Below are 18,504 nucleotides of genomic sequence, written 5' to 3'. Positions count from 1 at the left end.
TAGTTGTATCAATAAGAATATTAGACTGACCTAGTTAATGCCTATTTTAATTCTTAAGTCTATAAATAGTCTCTTCCTCATACCGCTAGAGATACAATGTCTATGAAAATTGCATTCCGATCTTTTATCTCAGTTATTATCGTTATTTCTATTTTCTTTTGCTTTTTTATGTTTTATCATTATCACCGGTTACTGATTTCTTCACCGTATCAAATCTATTTCTATTTTCTTTTGCCTTGTTATATTTTATCATCATCGCCGGTTATTATTTTCTTCACCGTATCAAACCAACAATTGTTTACTTATATAAAGCTCTTATTTTTCATATTTGAAGTTTTTATGGGAGGAAATCTATTGTAGATTTATGCTAAAATATGTTTGGATCTATAGGGTTATTTCTTTCGGAGGGATTTATGCATGATAGGTTGATCTAATACAATATCAAAAGGAAATCTCTCAATTCTTTCATAATTTTTTTTATAGCCGTCTCTTATTTTCTCTTTTTCTCTCATGGTTTTTCAATCCACAAAATTTATCTCTAAATTTTGAAATTTTACCTCCTATTCAAATTTTTATTCTCTTTTAGATCTCTAAAATAAGTTATTCATTCATAATTTAATTTATTTCAATACGTCATTAATTTTTTTTTGTTGTTTTTATATATTATTTTTATTTATTATGTTTAATTATTAATTTATTATATGATTAAAATTTTATGTCAAACTATTTAAATTTGAAAAATAAATCTTTAATTATTAGAAAAAAAGTTTTACCAACGATGTTTAGATTATTTAATTTGTTTTATGAACAATCTAATTTTAAAATATAATCTTTAAATCTATAAAATATGAGTTTAATAGGTTATATTATTTTTTAAAAATCTTAATCACAAATAAATAAATAAAAAACACTTAATAATTGATGGGTTAATACAATTTTATTTTTATATATTGCATGTATTGTTTCTAAAAACACATTTTGGATATTTGATAGGAGCAAATTGCTTTGTGAATTTTCTCGAATTGTTACAAGAAAGTATATTATTTTTTTAGTGTATTTGTTAGTTAAATTATCTTTATTTTTACCAAATATAAGGCATACTATTAAAAACTTTATAGTAAATTGTGAAATGAGCTATTGTTATTTATATTGAAAAGCTATATATTTGTAAATAATAATAAATTTATTAAAAATAAATTTTAAGAAAAAAAAAATAGCGATAGTAATTATAATTTAGTGGTAGGTTTTTCATATAGTCTAAAGATTAGATGTGCAATATTAGTAGCCGTCGTTTCGATACTCAAATCAGCAGAAAAAAAATAAAGGAGTGAAATGATATTTGAGAGCTTATACTAGAGAGATGTATATATAATACATGTCAAAGTTTTATTTATATATTATAGAGAGATGATCGTCGTAACAATCTTGAAATAACAGATATTATCATTAATGCAAAACTGATAAGTTACGGATTGTCAAAAAGTCAACACACAGAGGATAGTAACCAAGGTGTTACACTCAAATGTTGCCTTCTTGACCATCTTCAATTAATTGTTGAATAGTCAGATTTGTATTCATGAAAATATCTGTTTTTTTCCAGATTTGTTGTACGTTCATCTCTTCAAATTATATAAGTATAGATATGATATATCTCATACATGCATCTTTAAAATACCAAACAAACTATTTACATATTGATTTAAAGTTAGAGTAGTTATCGTTAGATTTATCTCATGTTTTTTTATAAATCGATTACTCGTAGCCATGTGTACATCTAATTTGAGATTTTTTAAATTTTTTTTATATTTAATCCGCCATTTTGATGACTCTTTAATATATATGTTTATCCTTTGATAAAAAAAAAAAAAGTCTAGAGTTGTAAATGTTACAGAATTTATGAGATTTGTTTGTTTTCAATTAATCCAGAAGCCGCTTGATTGATATCCTTTCACATTTAAAATATACGATCAAGTGTGAATGATCTTAATTTTAATTATTTCCATTTACTTATTTATTAATATTCACTTTTGTGATAGGAAAGGAAAAACACACTAATTATATTCTTTTCTTTTCTTTTTTCCTAATTAAGAAAACTATATTCTAGTTTTTCATTTATTTATTTTTGAGACCGAGATTGAGAGAAGAAAAAGACAGGTGAGACACCAGATCAGACCAGATCAGACCAGACCAGACCAGATCATCAGATATTAGTCCAATTACACGCATCACCAACCCAGGAAATCACCGCGCACGTTAGCAACTACCCGTGTAAAGTCGCCATTACGCCAAACAGCATCTTCTTACCAAATTTCGTGTTAAATTAACCTTTAGGTCTTTTCTTACTTCAGTAGAGGCCGGCCGGAGCGATCCTCTCTTTACCTCCGCTGGTATTATCACTTGCTGAGTTTTTTCATTTTCAATTATTGGATTCATCGGAGAAAACTATGGGCGGCGAAGGAGTAGCAGAGGCGCAGTACGTCACGGCTAAGACCTCGGTGTGGTGGGATATAGAGAACTGCCAGGTCCCCAGAGAATGCGACCCACATGCCATAGCCCAGAACATCAGCTCCGCCTTGGTCAAGATGAACTATTGTGGGCCAGTCTCCATAACTGCTTATGGAGATACCAACCGGATTCACTCAGCTGTACAACAGGCCCTCTCCAGTACCGGCATCGCACTCAATCACGTCCCTGCTGGTACTTTCTTTGTGTTCCTTCCTCTCTTGTGTTGATGATCTATAGTTTGGGTTGTTGGATTTTGATGTTTTCTTGTTATTTAACTTTAACTGTCGGATCTTAACTTTCTGGATTTAGAAACTGTATTGACATTAGGGGTTTGTGATTACTGATTTGTGCCTATTTTTATTCAGAGAGAGAGAGAGAGAGAGAGAGAGAGAGATTAGGGATGAATAGCCTAGTTATGTTTCAGAACTACAGACATTACGGATGAATAGCCAAGTTATGTTTCACCACTACTTGTATTTTTGCAGTGTAAATTTGGTATACTAAACCAATCTCAGTTCCTGGACTATGCAATTGATTCTTGGGCACAAACAGAGAGAGATAGACTGATATGTGCCTCTTTCTTCTTTATGGGTTTTGGGATTACAGTGATAAGCTTTAGATCCAACAGGTCCTGGATGGGAGATGCGTTTACAGGCTTAATTTAGAACCAAAGGGATCAGAAGACTTTTAGGTTAATAAGGTCATGGTCTCAAAGTTTGTAATGATCCTTTAGAACATTGAAGTCAGTCATATATGTAAGAATCAATTTTTTGTGGTCAGCTGGGCATTTAATCTTTAGCCAGCTGAAGAGATTTGCTAAGGTATTACCGTCAGTCTTGGTGGCGTAATTGGATAATGGAGTGTTTTAGCCAGAGATCATTTAATGATCCTGTAATTTTCTGTCACGGGATGACTGGATCCATTATCATATATCCTGTTTAGGGCCCTTTACTGCTCTGGTAGATCTGTTTAAAATCTGTCCCATCTTTAAAGTATCCACCAGTTTGGACAAGTGTCACAATCCCAGAGTTGGTGAGTATTATATTGTATCATATAGTATGACATTGTTTACTAGATTATGGAGGAGTAGCGTAGTTATTTTCCACCAGTACTTGTACTTTTGCATTGTCAGTTTGGTATTTTAGAATTTAGGGTGAGCTCAGTTTCTGGACTATGCAATTGGTTCCTGGGCACACATACAGGGAGGGTGATAGAAAGATATTGGGGTGGATAGTTTCCCTCTCTCAATAGCAAAATTGTTTGCTTATGTATTAAAATAGGGGGGGGGGGGTAGCGGGGTGATCTTTCCCCCTTTGTAACAGAGTTCCCTAAATGTCTTATTTTTTAACAATAACTAAACATTACTGTGATTTCTTTACCACATTTCCTGCACATCTGCTTTGCCACCTAAACCATGTAACATATTTAGTAAATTTTGTATACTACTGTCTTGTAATCCTACTTGGCAACGGTTCTTTCTGTTTATACTGGTCACTTTGTGTGTTTCCCGAGTTTGTTGAAGAACTTGAGCTTTAGATAGTGGTATCTGTTGGTTGATAATTTTTATGCAAACAGGTGTTAAAGATGCAAGTGACAAGAAGATTCTTGTAGATATGTTATTTTGGGCAGTGGACAATCCTGCACCTGCTAATTATTTGTTAATCTCTGGTGATCGTGACTTTTCTAACGCACTCCATCAGTTGCGGATGAGGAGATACAATATTCTTCTAGCACAGCCACAAAGAGCATCGGCACCCCTCATTGCAGCTGCTAGGAGTGTATGGCTTTGGACAAGTCTTCTCGCTGGAGGACCGCCACTATCAGATGGTGAATCACAACAGCTTGGTAATAATAGTTTTACATCCAGTTTAGACACTTTACAGATTCCTGTTTCTGATGCCATTCACATAAAGCAACCAGTTGATTCCTACCTTGATAATTTCAATACGGGTAGTCAAAGAAACCCTTCCTTAACTAAACAGAAAGGAAAAACCAACCGAAGAAATTTGAGCCAAACAAATGGATCAAGAACATCGAATGTGCCAAATATGCCTGTATGGACCCAAGAAGATCCGCATAATTCAAACTCTTACCAGCCTAGTCCTTATGTTCCAAAAGGTCCCTTGAATGGGCCTGCTCCAGATTTTCTTCCTGGAAATCCTAACTTTACTTGGAGTGAGATCACTCATGCTCATGGCAACCATCAAAATCACTACCCACAGTCAGTAAGGCCAAATACTCCGGCTATGCAACATGATTTTGCAGCAGGTAGTTTGTATCCACCTAATATTCAAACCGAGACTTCTCCTCTAATGCCTGCTAGGCCCAATGGGGCTACCTTTACCTCAGCACCATTTACCAATGTGCCTGATATTGGTAACTTGAACATTTCTGGATACCCAACCAGCTTTCACAACCCTCCAGCTGCTCAAAGACGAGGTGGAGAACAAAAGCATGATATGAAGAAAAAGGCTTCAAAGTCTGTTAACTTAAATAACTCACAAAATGGATATGTCTCACAAAACATGCCATCAGGATACCATGAGACACCGGACAATAGATATCCCAGTTGTCCAGAATATCTACAATCTTCATCATCAGTAAGAGCTACCAATGTTGCTCATGTTGATGTTATATGGGGAACTCCAGGATGCCCCAAACCTTCAGAATACGTTCAAGGCCTTACAGGAGTTATCTTACTTGCCTTGAACACCCTTAAAAGTGAAAAGATAATGCCGATTGAAGCAAATATAGCTGATTGCATTCGATATGGAGATCCCAAACATCGGAATATTGACGTTAAAAAGGCCCTTGAGAGTGCTATTGAGCATCAGATGGTTGTCAAACAGAACTTAGGAGCTGTGCAGTTGTTTGTTGGTACGAATGAGAAACTGTGGAAATGTGTGAACCCTATTGGTGGTAATCCTAAGGAATATCCAAAAGCAGTATGGGATGAAATTCAAAAATATCTGACATCTCCTGCTGGACGATCTGCAATTCTATCTTCTCAGTGCAGGTAAGGCCCATTACCGTTTATTTGAGTCAGTTTGACTCTTTATTTCTCCTCTGATTGTGAAATGCTCTATATTCCCTCTCATTTGTTATGCAGGTATGAAGCTGCTACTATTTTAAAGAGCATGTGCCTGAAAGAACTTGCTTTGGGCAATATACTTAAGATCTTAAACATGGTAATTGCCATAAAGAAATGGATGATTGTACACCCTCAATCTGGTTGGCAACCGCTTACCATTACTCTTGCAGAGGCGAAGACAGAGTTAGGATCTGCATCTTCTCCATAAGTTAAACCGATGTTATAGTGAGGAAAAGGACCTTGTAGATAGGTTTGAGGATCTAAATTTGGTGATAATTGGTTAGAAGTGATGACAGCAGAGACTAGAGAATGCTCTTTTTCCATTGAGAATCAGGAAGTTGATGGTAATGGTGGGAGTACGATTTCTGGTGAAAGAATGAGTGTAGGATTAGTTATTTTAATTTCCCATTCCTGAGAAAGTTCTTTAGCTTTTACTTGAGGATGATATTTAAAGAAGTGCTAGGACAATCTTAAGTGGGTGAATATGCCACACAATTGTCAGAGATAGCACATTGCTGGTTGGAATTTACTTGTGTAGGTATTGCAACAGTGGGCTTAGTTTAAATTTGGCATGTGGGGGTTTGGACGCACAAACTCCTGGGTCCTGAAATGCAGCTGGGGAGCTGGGAGCTGGTGCAAGGAGCTGTCTGTAGTGCAATACAGGGCCTTAGGGACATTCTGTAGCTCCTCTTGCATCTTTAGTGGTTTTGCTGGGGTTTGCTTTATTATAATGGATTTGTTGCATGCTTTCAAAGTAAGCCATCCAAACATCAAGAAATATTTATTATCTGCTGCATGTGGAGTTTTTAGCTAGATATTTGACCACCCGCTATGCCTTCTAGTGTTGCATTGACAGGGATTGATGTATCAATTTCTACCTCAAACCAGCAATGGATTATTCGACGCACAAAAGGAATCCACCTGTATATGACGGAAAGTTTGACCGAAATTTGTTTATAAGGTATGGCTGCAGAGAGTTCTTGCTTATATGAGAATGAATTTAACAACCATTAGATTAAATGTTTATATCTAGATTTGTGCATAATTAATTTCGCACAAATTTATATATAAATATTTAATCTAATGCTTATTAAGCTCTTCTCGTATGAAATCAAGCTTATATAGATGTATCCTTGTTTATATCCTTAAAGATGAGTTGGGAAGCTTAAATGCTTGATGGAAACAGAAGATGCAAGTGATTCATGGAAAAGCATCAAGGAACTACATATGTAATACAAGAAATCGCGTGTAGTTGGGAACTGTTTGCTGAAAAACATATACGTCACCGACCATCATGGTCATGTCAAATGAAAGAAGTAAAGGAAAACCAAACGGCAAATGATGGTTTGGGCTGTGGAGATAATATGCTGTAAACATCTTTTGCCAAATGTGTACTTAGGTCGTTGAGTAGGTGATGTTCCTGTAACTTGTTTGGTATCAGACCTTTTAATTTGGGATTTAGTTATATGTAAAATACTATTGCATGAGCCAAGCATGTGGGTTGAGTTGAACAAAAATTTGGTGCATCTGCACACTACTAGTAGTGTATGCTTTTGCTTGAATAAAAGCATAGATGAGGTTGTTTACTTCAAGAGTTATTTTACTTGCAACTTTTTGCTTGGGATCACTCCAACTTTTATAAATCGTCAAATTCAATATGCAATGTTATGCTTGCAGATTTACATGCAAAAAAGTTTTATGGGATACTAACGGAAGGGCCTTGGAAAGAGGCAGCTGAAGTGATGTTATTTATGGGCGTCTCAATTCTCATTGCAGCATTTGCTATCATATAACAGAAGGCAGGACGGATTATGTAGTTTTCAACAGGTCTTGTCCTTGAACTGCTTCTATTCTGGAATGAATATTTTATCATTAAAATGCAAATCTCTTTTAATTGAAAATGAATCTGGCCTTTATTCTAAATTTTAGAATCAATAAAAAAGAAAAATCTTCTTATTATTATTTAATTCTAAACTGCGGAAGGTTTTCATTTGTGCTGGCATTCACACCCCATGAGAGCATTATAATAAACTCATGGAAAGCGATATAAATTTTATCAGAAGAAAGTGCTAATAAATGAAAATAGAAAATTAGTGTTGATCTGGTAGAGAGAGCTATTTGCAATCATAGTTGATTAAATGAATAGAAAAATAGAGCATTGGACTTAAAATCCCGTTTTATTTAGTTATTTTTTTCATGTTCAAATTTCACTGTTAATTTTTTTAATAATATATTATATTATAAAGGTTAAATGACAAGAAAGACCAAAGTTTTTTCAGTTTGTGTTAAATTATTTTTATTTTATCAATTTGATTATTAATTTCATATATTTCTAATATAAGTGACAAATTTAAAGGACAACTATCATTAGGTTCTTGAAATTTTATGAAATTTATTTATTTTTTCTTATTTCAAATCACTCGATATATATATATATATATTTTATAAATTTAAAATTTTTAGTTTTTCTCAAAGAAATTGTTAAGGAAATTATTATAACTTTCGATCTAAAGACTTAATAATATAAATATTTAAAATTGTAGAGATTGAATAATAGAAATAATCAAAAAAATAACATAGATTAAACAATGTAAAAATTTAAGGGGCTAATGGTATTTTCGACAGAAAGTTTAAAAAATATAATTTTATAAAATATAAAAATGTATATTACGTTTTTTAAAAATAGATGGACAAATGAATTTTTTAAAAATTGAAGAATTTAAACGTAATTTTCCTTAAATTTAATTTAAACAATTGAGTTCATTAGTTTAAAAAAATATTTTTTTTTCAGTCATTATCCATCTTTAAGCAATTATTTTAATATGTTCACTAATTTTAACAAGGTTCATACATTAGATTTTTCAAAAAAAAAAAAAAAAATCATATATTTTCGTAAAATTTTCCTCTCGTTATATTTGAATTAAAAATTTTCTCATATGAAACTACGGAATTGTTTATGAGAAAACACACGCTTATTACTGGTTTTAATAATGGATTAACATTTACATTTTTTATAATAATCATTCATTTGGTTAATTTTATATACTTTTTAGGTATAAGATAAACTAAACCAAATATATACTTGGTAATAGCTTGATTAAAATTAATTTAAATAATTTTTAAATTTATATTTATTTAATTAAATTGATTAATCTAAATTATGCAATAATTTTGATTTGGCTATTATATATAACTTCCAATTCCTCTATAATATCAATGTGGGATTTTGCGAGGTTCATATCAAATATACTTTTAAATTCATATTTACCTAACCAAAAATGATTACTCTAAATTAATTATATATTCGATGATTTATTAAGAAAAAAAAAGTGCATGATAAAGTTCATAATGAGCAATTTTATCACTTTATGAAAATTTCACAATAAGTGAAACTATTTTATATATTTTTTTACAAGTTACTTATAATTTTAATTTAATAAATTTAAATTAAAAAGTGTAAAAATATATTCAAGGATAAAATATATTAAGAAATATGTTATACTTGATATGTTGGAATTGTTTGAGTGTTAGGTTGAGAAACCTGTATTCTGGATTTGTTCAAAGAAGTCTATTCAATTTTTAATTCTAAGGAGTCGATATTTTACTCAATTTATTGGATGTATCAAATGTATTGTTGGAACGAATATGGATTAAAAGGGAATTTTGGTATGGAGAAAAGACTATACAATTAACAATATCAATAAAACTCTAAATTTAGCATTAAAGTTCAGTCTTTAATGATGTAACCATAAAGTTGTCACAATGGAGAGAGATGGGATCATTCCATCCATATTCCTATTATTGAGCAGCAATTGATTCGTCGCCAAAAACAGCAATAGATCTATGAAGTATTTGTGGTATTCTCTTCCATAAAAAAGAAAGGCCAAAGGAAAGGAGATATACGCAAGATTCAAAGAAAAACATGGATCCTGTAATTAATAGAGAACTGGAATTCCCAATAGAAGATGAGTGGCTTCATATTGAAGGGCAGAGTCAAGTGGGCAACCCTTGATTCTGTGGCTTTGCATGAGGTTAATCAGCAATCATGGTAGAAAAACCATGTCTCCAGATGATAGACTAAAACAGATGAAAATAGGGTGTATGACTTTGAACCTCTGAATGATCATGTTACTCATGAGATGTTCCAAAGACCAGAGACAAATGGTCATGTTACTCAATACATTTCCAATCCCAGCATTAATCCCTAGTTTAGGAAGAACTTCAAAAAGTTTCAATCAATGTTGTCACCTGGATTAGTTATTGCTTGTCAACTTTAGGAAGAATTTCAGGTAACTTACCAAGATAGCAATTTCTAAAATTCCAATTCTATATGCATGATCCATGATGTTCAAACATCAATATAATAAGAAAAAATTTCCACCTATAAAACCCTATATAGTTGACAGCTAAACTCGTTTACCAATAAACAGAAAATCCAATTATGCAATTGAACAGAGTTAATGCTGCTACTACTATGCAATAAAACTAGATAAAGATACCAACTCAGCAATATCAAAATTAAAGTAAAATAACAAAAAATTGATGGGCTCACCAGAAAAAGTATGCAAAGGAAAAAAATGGAAGTTCCAATAATTTCTACTACCACTGATGTGAATGCACAATAGGTTGTAAAATGGTACAAGAAATTGGCAGTAAAGAATTAAACTTGGCCAGCCAGAATCTAATCAAACTACATGAACAAGTTCCCTAATCAATTGTACATAACAACAACCATTATATATGTGTATAAACAATGTAATGCGCTGGGAGAAAATTAGTACTTCTTTTGGCATGGACATGTCACACAAGATTTACTTGTATCAGAGAGAATTCCAGTAATTTAGCGACCTATGCATCTGCAAAATCAAGCAGTATGATCAGGATGAGCGTTTTATAAACACAAAGTAAAGGGGAAAGTTCATCTTGATCATTGAATATCAGCAGTGAAAGCTGTACCTAGGGTATCAGCTTTTGGCTATTGGCTGGAGCAGTGAAGAATCCTCATGAGTTATTATGAACAAGTGACTTGACAGCCTCTTCTTTAACGTTAACATTACCAGGATTATTGGTCAAGCTCTGCTTCTTCTCTGCATTACTTCCATTATCAAGACCCTTTTCCAATTGGCTTGAATTTTTGTTGGCATTTCCATTGCTCTTTGCAATTCCAGCAGAAGCAATCCGCTCCACATTCTTGGGTGATCCGATGACGGTTACATCGACGCTCCCTCTTTCCCGTTTCCCCAAGTTCCCGGATCCAGAAACCTCCACGGACTCCACCTCTTTTCTCTTTGCCACCAAAGCCACGTGTTCCAACGCCTCTCTCGCTTTCTTCCTACAAACAGCCGCCTCCTTAACCCTCCTTTCAGCCTCCGTCCTTGCCACGATCACCGCCTTGGCCATGGAGGAAGCCGCAATCTTCGCTGCGCAAAGAAGGACCGTGGCCATTTTCTTATCAATGCTTCGATTATTAGTTTTATCGAGGTGGAAGAAAGAGAAATTGGGGTCGGCGCAAGGCGGGCAGAGGAAGGGGAAAGGTGAAGGAGGGTGGGAGGGGACGCAGTGGGAGTGGGTGAGGGAGGGGCAAGTAGAGCAGGATTGGCGCTTGGAGGGAGGAGGAGGGGAAGAATCGTAGAATGTGAAGCAGGAAGGGCAGAAAGAGGAAGGATGGAGACGGAGGATGCAGGAGGTGCAGAGACGGCGATAGATGCCTCGGAGGCGAACGTGGTGGAGGAGGCAGGTGTCTTTGGAGCCGCAGTTGCCGCATTGTCCAGCAGATGTATTGGCATCGCTGTTGATGCTAGGGGTTGTATTGGGTTTTGATGCTATTGGGATATTCATTTCGATACACTTAGGAAGAGCGAATTTAGGGTTTCACTCGTTGGTGGCGGTGGTAGCGGTGGCAGTGCTGTTCACCGGCGCTGGTCACCGGTCGGGGGAAGGGCGAGGGTTTATGAGAGAATTTTCACCTTGCAGCGGTCACAGAATTTTGAGAGAACGAACTCAGAAAGAGAAATGCGCAATGATAAATCAGGTAAATTACTATATAGTTTTATTTTTTTAAATAGAAAATTAATATTAGGAAAATAAAATATGAGACTTGGTTGTTTTACTCAGATATATTTGTAAATTAAATATGTGAGTATAATTATTATATAATTAATAAATTATTATTTTTTCTTTATATTTTGTTAATTACATTAGAAAAAATATTTTTCAATTATTCTGTAAGTTTTATAACTAATGACCATTTTTTTTTTGGAAATTAAACTACAAGAGCATTGATTATACTTCCACAGCAATCTTAATTCATTTTATTTATTTTTTCTTTTATCATGCAGTATTGCATTAAAAGCCAACGGACAACAAAGTATTGGATGTAAGCAAACTCAAGAGAGAAACCCAACACAAAGAAATCCAATCCAATTCAATCAATCAACCCATTTCATTCTGCCCACTTCACAATATCTAAACCCAAATCACCAGAACTATTGACAAGAAAAGAAATCCTCCATGTTCACCACCATAGAAACAACTAATCGAGTATGCTTAGAAAAAAAAAAAAGTATAAGCTAAATATAATTCTTAAGATATAAAGAATATGTAAATTATTATTTAGACCTTTAATTATTGTCATTATTAATATTGGAATCCATTTATTTTAAAATTAAACCATTTTAGTCCTCCAATTTTATTTTCATCATACATTTAGATACTTACATCTAGTTTTTGTTAGTATATGAAGATATAGTTTATCCCTCATTGTAACTAGCTATAGTTTCAATCCTCAATTTTAATTTTTCCCCTCCTGCTCTCTTTATCTCTCTCCCTCTCTTCTCTATATTTTCGATTTCCAAAGTTTAGTTCGTTTAGAGCAAAAAAAGAAAAGTGTGGCTGCACAGTAACAACAAATTCCATAGGATTCCTCAATTTCATATACCACAAGCAGAAATAAAAAGTTTGAAAGGCAAATATTCAAAGGGCTCATGTTTACTGACCATCCGTCCGCGGCCCAAAAATTACTGACCATCCGTCCGCGGCCCAAAGATTGGGCTTGATATAGGTATTATTTACTAAATTTGAATATACACCAAATACAGTGGTGTAAACGAATCGAGTCGAATATTAAAAAATTCAATCTTGTCTCGTTTAACAAACGAGTTTAGACGAATCGAATTTTTATCGAACTGAATTGAGTTTTTATCGAACTTAATCTCGAATAATTTACAAATAGTTTAATTTACTTACATGTATAATGAGATTTAATTTAAAACTAATAAGTTTAAAACTAAAATAATTTTAGTTACATAAGTATATTTATAAATTAGTTTGTAAACTTATAAAGATAAATTTTTAAATCTTAATAATCTAAATATAATCAAGTTTAAAAGTGTAACTAAACTTTATAGAGCTGAATTTTAGAAAATTTAGTTTTGACTTATGAAAATATACGAAGAGTTTGAGTTTATTTTTCTTATGATTCAATTTCAATTTCCTTAACGAGACCGTTCACGAGTCTATTTGCAAGTCTGCTCATGAACTCAAAAACGAGCCGAACTCACGAGTCTTAACGAGTCAAATACTATGGAGCTCAAGGTTGGCTCGTTTACCAAACGAGTTTAAAAATTAAGTTCGAGCTTGATTGGTTTAGAAATCAAGTTGAGTGCAGTCGAACTTTAATCGAACCGAACCTCGAGTAGCTCACGAACGGTTTGGTTCATTTACACCCCTAACCAAATATAACTGTATACTGTCAAACATATCCTAATTTACCAAATTAAACACCCGCAAAATTTGACTCCAATATAAGTAAACATCTTCAAATGGGTATAGGCATGGTGTTAGTTTTGGATAATATCACCGAAATATGTAAGCTTGTAGCTTTTTAGGTCAATTAACCTAATTTGTATAGTTATGTTTTTGTCTGCTATTACAAATTGCTTATTTTTCGGTAGTGGTTAGAAGGATGATTTTATTTGAAAAGGATAGGCTGATATGAGCTGAGCTGCTAAGCAAAGCTTTTGCTCTTGCCCTGTAGCAATGGATGGTGGTTGCCTTGTCATACCACTCAATGATGCCAGCTTTATGTTGGTATATCAGTCATCGGAGCATATTCCATGGAATATTTCAGGATTCCGACGCTCTTAATTAATAGATTATTTTCTTACTGGACACTTAATCAAAAAGGTCACAAGATTTCTTAAGATTTTTTAAGAATTCTTTTTTTTTTTTTCCTTTGATCATTTCAAACTAAGTATGAATATGAAAATAGCAACTCAAGCTTTCTGAAACAGAACATCACTACCCTGTGTTCATATGGGACTGTTTAGTTAACTACTGCAGGCCAGAGAAGCTCAAAAATCATTGATGTGAATCAGGAGTTTTAATTTCACCCAAGGAAGTTGATTTTAACCCCAAGCAATCAAAGATACAACTTGGTTTAGATCCTCAACCTTGGTCAATAGGACATAAATGCAAACTCATATTTATGAACGATTGTCCAGTCTATATTTAAATCATACAAATGCTAAATTGTCATCAAAACATTTATTTACAGAGATCTTTTATGATGACAACTGATTTGATGAGTTCACAACAAACAAATGCTGCAGCTTTGTGCACTCATCCACGTTTTTTGGGGAGGGAGGTTGGGGATTCATGGTACCGAAACCATGACCACTGGCCAAGTACAATGGCTGTTATTCATTGGAAAACTTCTAGTATGCCTCATCTAACTAGAAACAAACAGAAAAGGACAGGTTAGACAAAGAAAGTCATGAATTGGCAAACCAAATTCAGGTATTATCACATAGTTTTCATCACCCCCAGAAAAACTCAAAGTTGTAGATCCTAATTCACAGAGATGGTTGACTAGTTTTTTGCAAGCACTAACTGAAACTGAAAGCATGCCTGGGATGTTTTAGGGTAATCTTTACAGTCACAGTGCCTCATATATAATAACATGTGGAAATCTTGTGACAAATTGATTGGTGCTATACTACCTTCTTTCATGAAGTTCAAGTGCGCAGGAAAATATTGTCAACTAATGCTGCTGCACTCTAATAACATATATTTTTAATATCAAAGCAAGAAATTCTACCTCACTATAATTAGGCCTTATGTGATTCTTTTTCTGTTCTCACTGGACCATTTAAATGGAACCCCATGAATAATCAACGTTAGTGAGACAAGGGTGCCTAAAAAGAGGTGGGAAGGATTATAAGGCGATGCCGCAGTGGCAAAGAAATAGGAGCAGTAAAAACACAAATTTATGATGCATTAATGAATAAAGGAATAAACAAGCATACAAGATGGATTGCAAGGTAAAGAAGGGAAAAAAGCTATCAAATTATTAAAAAAACAGTAACATAAATATTTTCACGAGATAAACGGCATAACAGAAAAAGGGGGAAGGCAGCATGTGATAGATAACCAATCCCATTGAACTCTAGGTGATGCTCTCCTGTCTTAATTACTTAAAATATTAGTAATGGTAAACAGCACCGGTGTTGTTTCTTCTTTTTTCCCCCTTTCATAAGCAGGGGGGAACTTGCGAGGGCAGTTTAGTTGTATCATTGTGTTGCTAAGAAAATTTTGAAAATGATATGCAATGCAATCTATTGGAAACCAGGCCAACTGGTTGAGGATATGAATTGATGATATGAAAAATTGTTTTTCACAAAGGTTTAGTACTTGACTGCAGATCTATAAGATTGCATGATACCATAAATTAAAGGGTTCTTCAACTAAACAGGAATATAGAAAATATAAATATTGATTTTCCATAACACTCCCCCTATAATGGAATCTCATAAATTCCAACAACATCAATATAAACACCACTGAAAAGAAACGAGCAAGAAAATCATTTGAATTTCAATAAACAGGTGAAACTTTTTGCATCAACATTTTAGGAAAAATGCTCCTAAGCTCACTTGTGGGTAAATGCTTGCCTAGTTGTTATAGTCAGACCATAAAATAACGAAGGGTCCATCAAAATGGATTCCTTTTTAAGCGACAAATTTAATTATCTCATTTCTAATTCTATAAGAGCATCTATTAGGGTGCCACCACTCGCGCTAACTACACTCTTGCCACAAAGTTCTAAAAGTTGGCCACTTTTCAAGAATAATATGCCATGACAGACAAATTTGCATAAGAGACATGCTCGGCATATTCATTGTTCTGAATCATTTAGATTAAAGCACACAAATTCGAATCAGCTCCAAGATCAATCTCAGTTTATCTACTTCCCCCTGTTTCATAATTAACATATACCACTTTGGAAGATAGATTATACAAGTATTAGATTACTGATTCAAAACTGAACATAATAGATAGAATAACGGAGCATTAACAAGCATGAAAAAGACAAACTGAATTCATGATCAAACAGCTAAGAGACAATCATGACTCATGAGTGAAAGAAAGGCGTACCTCTTCAATTAGGGAGACATGCACAAGTGATGCCATCACTAACAATTTTGTTGATGGCATCCCTAAATTTGTGGTAATCCTCAACTTTGTTGTACACTTGATGAGAAATCCGAGCATACCCAGTAATAGGATCAATCTCTCCATCTTTTGGAGGCCTAAAATATATTGGAACTTCAACCCCAAAGCTGTTCCTCAAATGAGTTCTCAACTTCAAAGCATCTGAATCACTGGAAATCCCCAAAGCAACTGGTAATCCAACCATGATCATGCTCCCACACATCTCTGGCGGGCACCCAAGATGAGTCCCCCATGCCTTAACCAACATCTTCCCCATCTCCACAACGGACTCATGATTCTTCTTCTTGATTCCTTCAATCCCACCTGGAAATCTATTGATAAATTCGAAAACTGAAGGAACTACTAATTGAGCACTGTAGTCTCTAGTTCCAATCCAAGCACTCTCAACAGCCAACCCATTTCCATACTCGTGGGAAACCACAGGGTGATGCAAATCATCGTTGCCTTTATCTTTCGACTTTCTTGAATACAAAAACGCAACAGAAGGCGGGGAAAAAAACCACTTATGCAAATTACTGGTATAGAAATCAGCCCCAATTTCTTTCATGTCAACATCAACACATCCAATTCCATGAGCTGCATCAACAAAAATCTGGTCGACACCTTCCTCTCTGCAAAGCTTAACCAATTCTTTTACAGGAATCAGTACGCTAGGCATGGAAGTAACATGATCAATCACAGCGAGTCTCACTTTCTTCCCGTTCTCTTTCCCTTTATCCAGAGCCTTCCGGAATTCGGTAATGATTTCCTCATTCGATTTCACCGGAAACGGCAACTGAACTTCGATTATATGTCCACCAGCACGCGTGATGTAAGCTTCAACGGACTTCTTCACAGCTCCGTACGCATAATGAAGCATTACAGCAACATCCCCTTTGCTGAATCTACCTTCGGAGAAGGACCAAGCGGATTTCTGCAAGACGATAGCGGCAGCGGTGGTGGCGTTGTCGACGAGGGAGACCTCATCAACGTGGTCAGCATTAATTAAGGATTTGAGAATGGATCGGGAGTGGAGGATACCAGGCTTGAGCTGGTTGAAGTAGAAGTGGTCAGGCTGGCGGAGGAACTGGATCTGCCAGTGCTGCTGGGCGGAGAGAACAGATTGAGGACAGCTTCCGAAGCTTCCGTTGTTGATGCGAGCGACGGAGAGGTCGTGATGGGAAAATTCAAATTGGATTTGTGAGCGTGTAATAATGGAGGTGGGGAAAGGGGAAGAAAGTTTGGGTTTTTTGGTAATGGGTGTGGTGGAGTCCCAGTGTTCGCCATTGAGGGTATGGTTTAGGTGGTTATGGGTGGCCATTGAAGTGGAAATTAGAGTTAGGAAAGGAGAGGAGAGAGCATGTAGGAAGGCTGTGGTGGTGATGGTGGTGGCGCTGGTGGAGGAGTAGGAGGAGGAGACGGATGTTGAAGATAATGCTTTCGTGACATATGGACAAATGGACCATCGTTCAATATGCTTCCACTGTATTGCCACTCCCGCCATTGTTATTATTTTATTATTATTATTTTTATGAAGCTTGTGTAATTGTATGAAACTTGTTGTATACAATTCAAAGAAGGCAAAATTTATATTTGTAACAAGGCAACACTTTGAAATTATAAAAATAATAATAATTTAATACAAATTAATTATATTATTTATGATTAAAAAATTTTTAATTTATTAATTTTAATTAAAATTTTATTAATCAATTTTTTAATTTTTTTTAAAATAAAAATTATGAATTGTGTGAGTAAACCTTTATCTTATTTTTGATTGGAGAATTTTAAGATAAAATATATATTTTTTAATTCCTTAGAGTAACAAATGTACATTAAACTTTATAAACGTAGAAAAAATCATAACTAAATATGAATTTAAAAGTATTTATAGAATAATAATATTTTAAATTTAATTTAAAAACCTCATAGTAACTAAAATTATACAGTCTAGTTTGATTTAGTCCAATACTTAAAAAGCACGTCACTCACCTAAAGGATTTAGATTAAGTTCACATATCTCCAATTCCTTACTTGAACAACTAAAATTATATAATTTATTAAAAATCTGAATTAAACACAAATACTAAATTTCAAAGATACGTATCCAAACATATCATTATATTATTTGCATTAATTTATTAAAACTTAAATAAAATAATAACTTATTAATTTTATAATTTTTTAAGACCCATTAAAATTAAAAAATTTGTCACGTCTTGAAAAAAAAATAATAAATGATTGTAGTTATTGTTGTTTATATTCTAATTTTACATATTATAGTCAAAATTTTTTATAAAATAATTAATATTACATAATAATCGCCTAACAAGATAATATGCACGCAGTGAAAATCTGATTAGATGATGTTTGGTTTTGCCGAGAAAAAAAAAGACCGAACATTTCAAGTCGATTTC

The 18,504-nt window shown here is 33.9% G+C and overlaps 3 protein-coding genes across 9 annotated transcripts; 1 reads left to right on the top strand and 2 right to left on the bottom strand.

Annotated features, from left to right (window-relative positions):
* Positions 1 to 2,248: 2,248 nt before the first annotated feature.
* LOC110620827 lies at positions 2,249 to 7,499 on the top strand. 5 transcript variants are annotated; one of them, XR_006351719.1, is made up of 5 exons: positions 2,249 to 2,697; positions 4,081 to 5,521; positions 5,615 to 6,350; positions 6,439 to 6,557; positions 7,274 to 7,499. XR_006351719.1 is itself a non-coding variant. In XM_043959096.1 (3 exons), exons 1-3 carry the CDS (start codon positions 2,445 to 2,447, stop codon positions 5,802 to 5,804), a joined length of 1,884 nt encoding a protein of 627 aa, XP_043815031.1. In that variant the 5' UTR covers positions 2,249 to 2,444; the 3' UTR covers positions 5,805 to 7,188. The 5 variants fall into 5 exon arrangements, 1 of the variants encoding a protein (XP_043815031.1); XR_006351718.1 differs by lacking the exon at positions 7,274 to 7,499 and adding an exon at positions 6,783 to 7,188; XR_006351717.1 differs by lacking the exon at positions 7,274 to 7,499 and adding an exon at positions 6,748 to 7,188.
* Positions 7,500 to 10,159: 2,660 nt separating this feature from the next.
* Positions 10,160 to 11,619, bottom strand: LOC110620255. The gene is made up of 2 exons (XM_021763907.2): positions 10,553 to 11,619; positions 10,160 to 10,452 (listed from the first exon to the last, which is right to left on the bottom strand). Exon 1 carries the CDS (start codon positions 11,432 to 11,434, stop codon positions 10,598 to 10,600), a length of 837 nt encoding a protein of 278 aa, XP_021619599.1. The 5' UTR covers positions 11,435 to 11,619; the 3' UTR covers positions 10,160 to 10,452; positions 10,553 to 10,597.
* Positions 11,620 to 13,944: 2,325 nt separating this feature from the next.
* LOC110621785 (probable L-cysteine desulfhydrase, chloroplastic) lies at positions 13,945 to 17,606 on the bottom strand. Of its 3 annotated transcripts, XR_002489022.2 has the most exons (3): positions 16,031 to 17,606; positions 14,694 to 14,790; positions 13,945 to 14,328 (listed from the first exon to the last, which is right to left on the bottom strand). XR_002489022.2 is itself a non-coding variant. In XM_021766087.2 (2 exons), the coding sequence occupies exon 1, from the start codon at positions 17,589 to 17,591 to the stop codon at positions 16,035 to 16,037; it is 1,557 nt and encodes a 518-aa protein (XP_021621779.1). In that variant the 5' UTR covers positions 17,592 to 17,606; the 3' UTR covers positions 13,945 to 14,328; positions 16,031 to 16,034. The 3 variants fall into 3 exon arrangements, 2 of the variants coding, with proteins under 2 accessions (XP_021621779.1, XP_021621780.1); XM_021766087.2 differs by lacking the exon at positions 14,694 to 14,790; XM_021766088.2 differs by lacking the exon at positions 14,694 to 14,790 and having other exon boundaries at positions 13,945 to 14,324.
* Between the last annotated feature and the right edge of the window lie 898 nt (positions 17,607 to 18,504).

The sequence above is a fragment of the Manihot esculenta genome, chromosome 8 (genome assembly GCF_001659605.2).
Source record: "Manihot esculenta cultivar AM560-2 chromosome 8, M.esculenta_v8, whole genome shotgun sequence".
Lineage (NCBI taxonomy): Eukaryota > Viridiplantae > Streptophyta > Magnoliopsida > Malpighiales > Euphorbiaceae > Manihot > Manihot esculenta.
The sequence above is the reverse complement of the archived record's forward strand: the minus strand, read 5'-3'. Positions and strand labels throughout refer to the sequence as shown.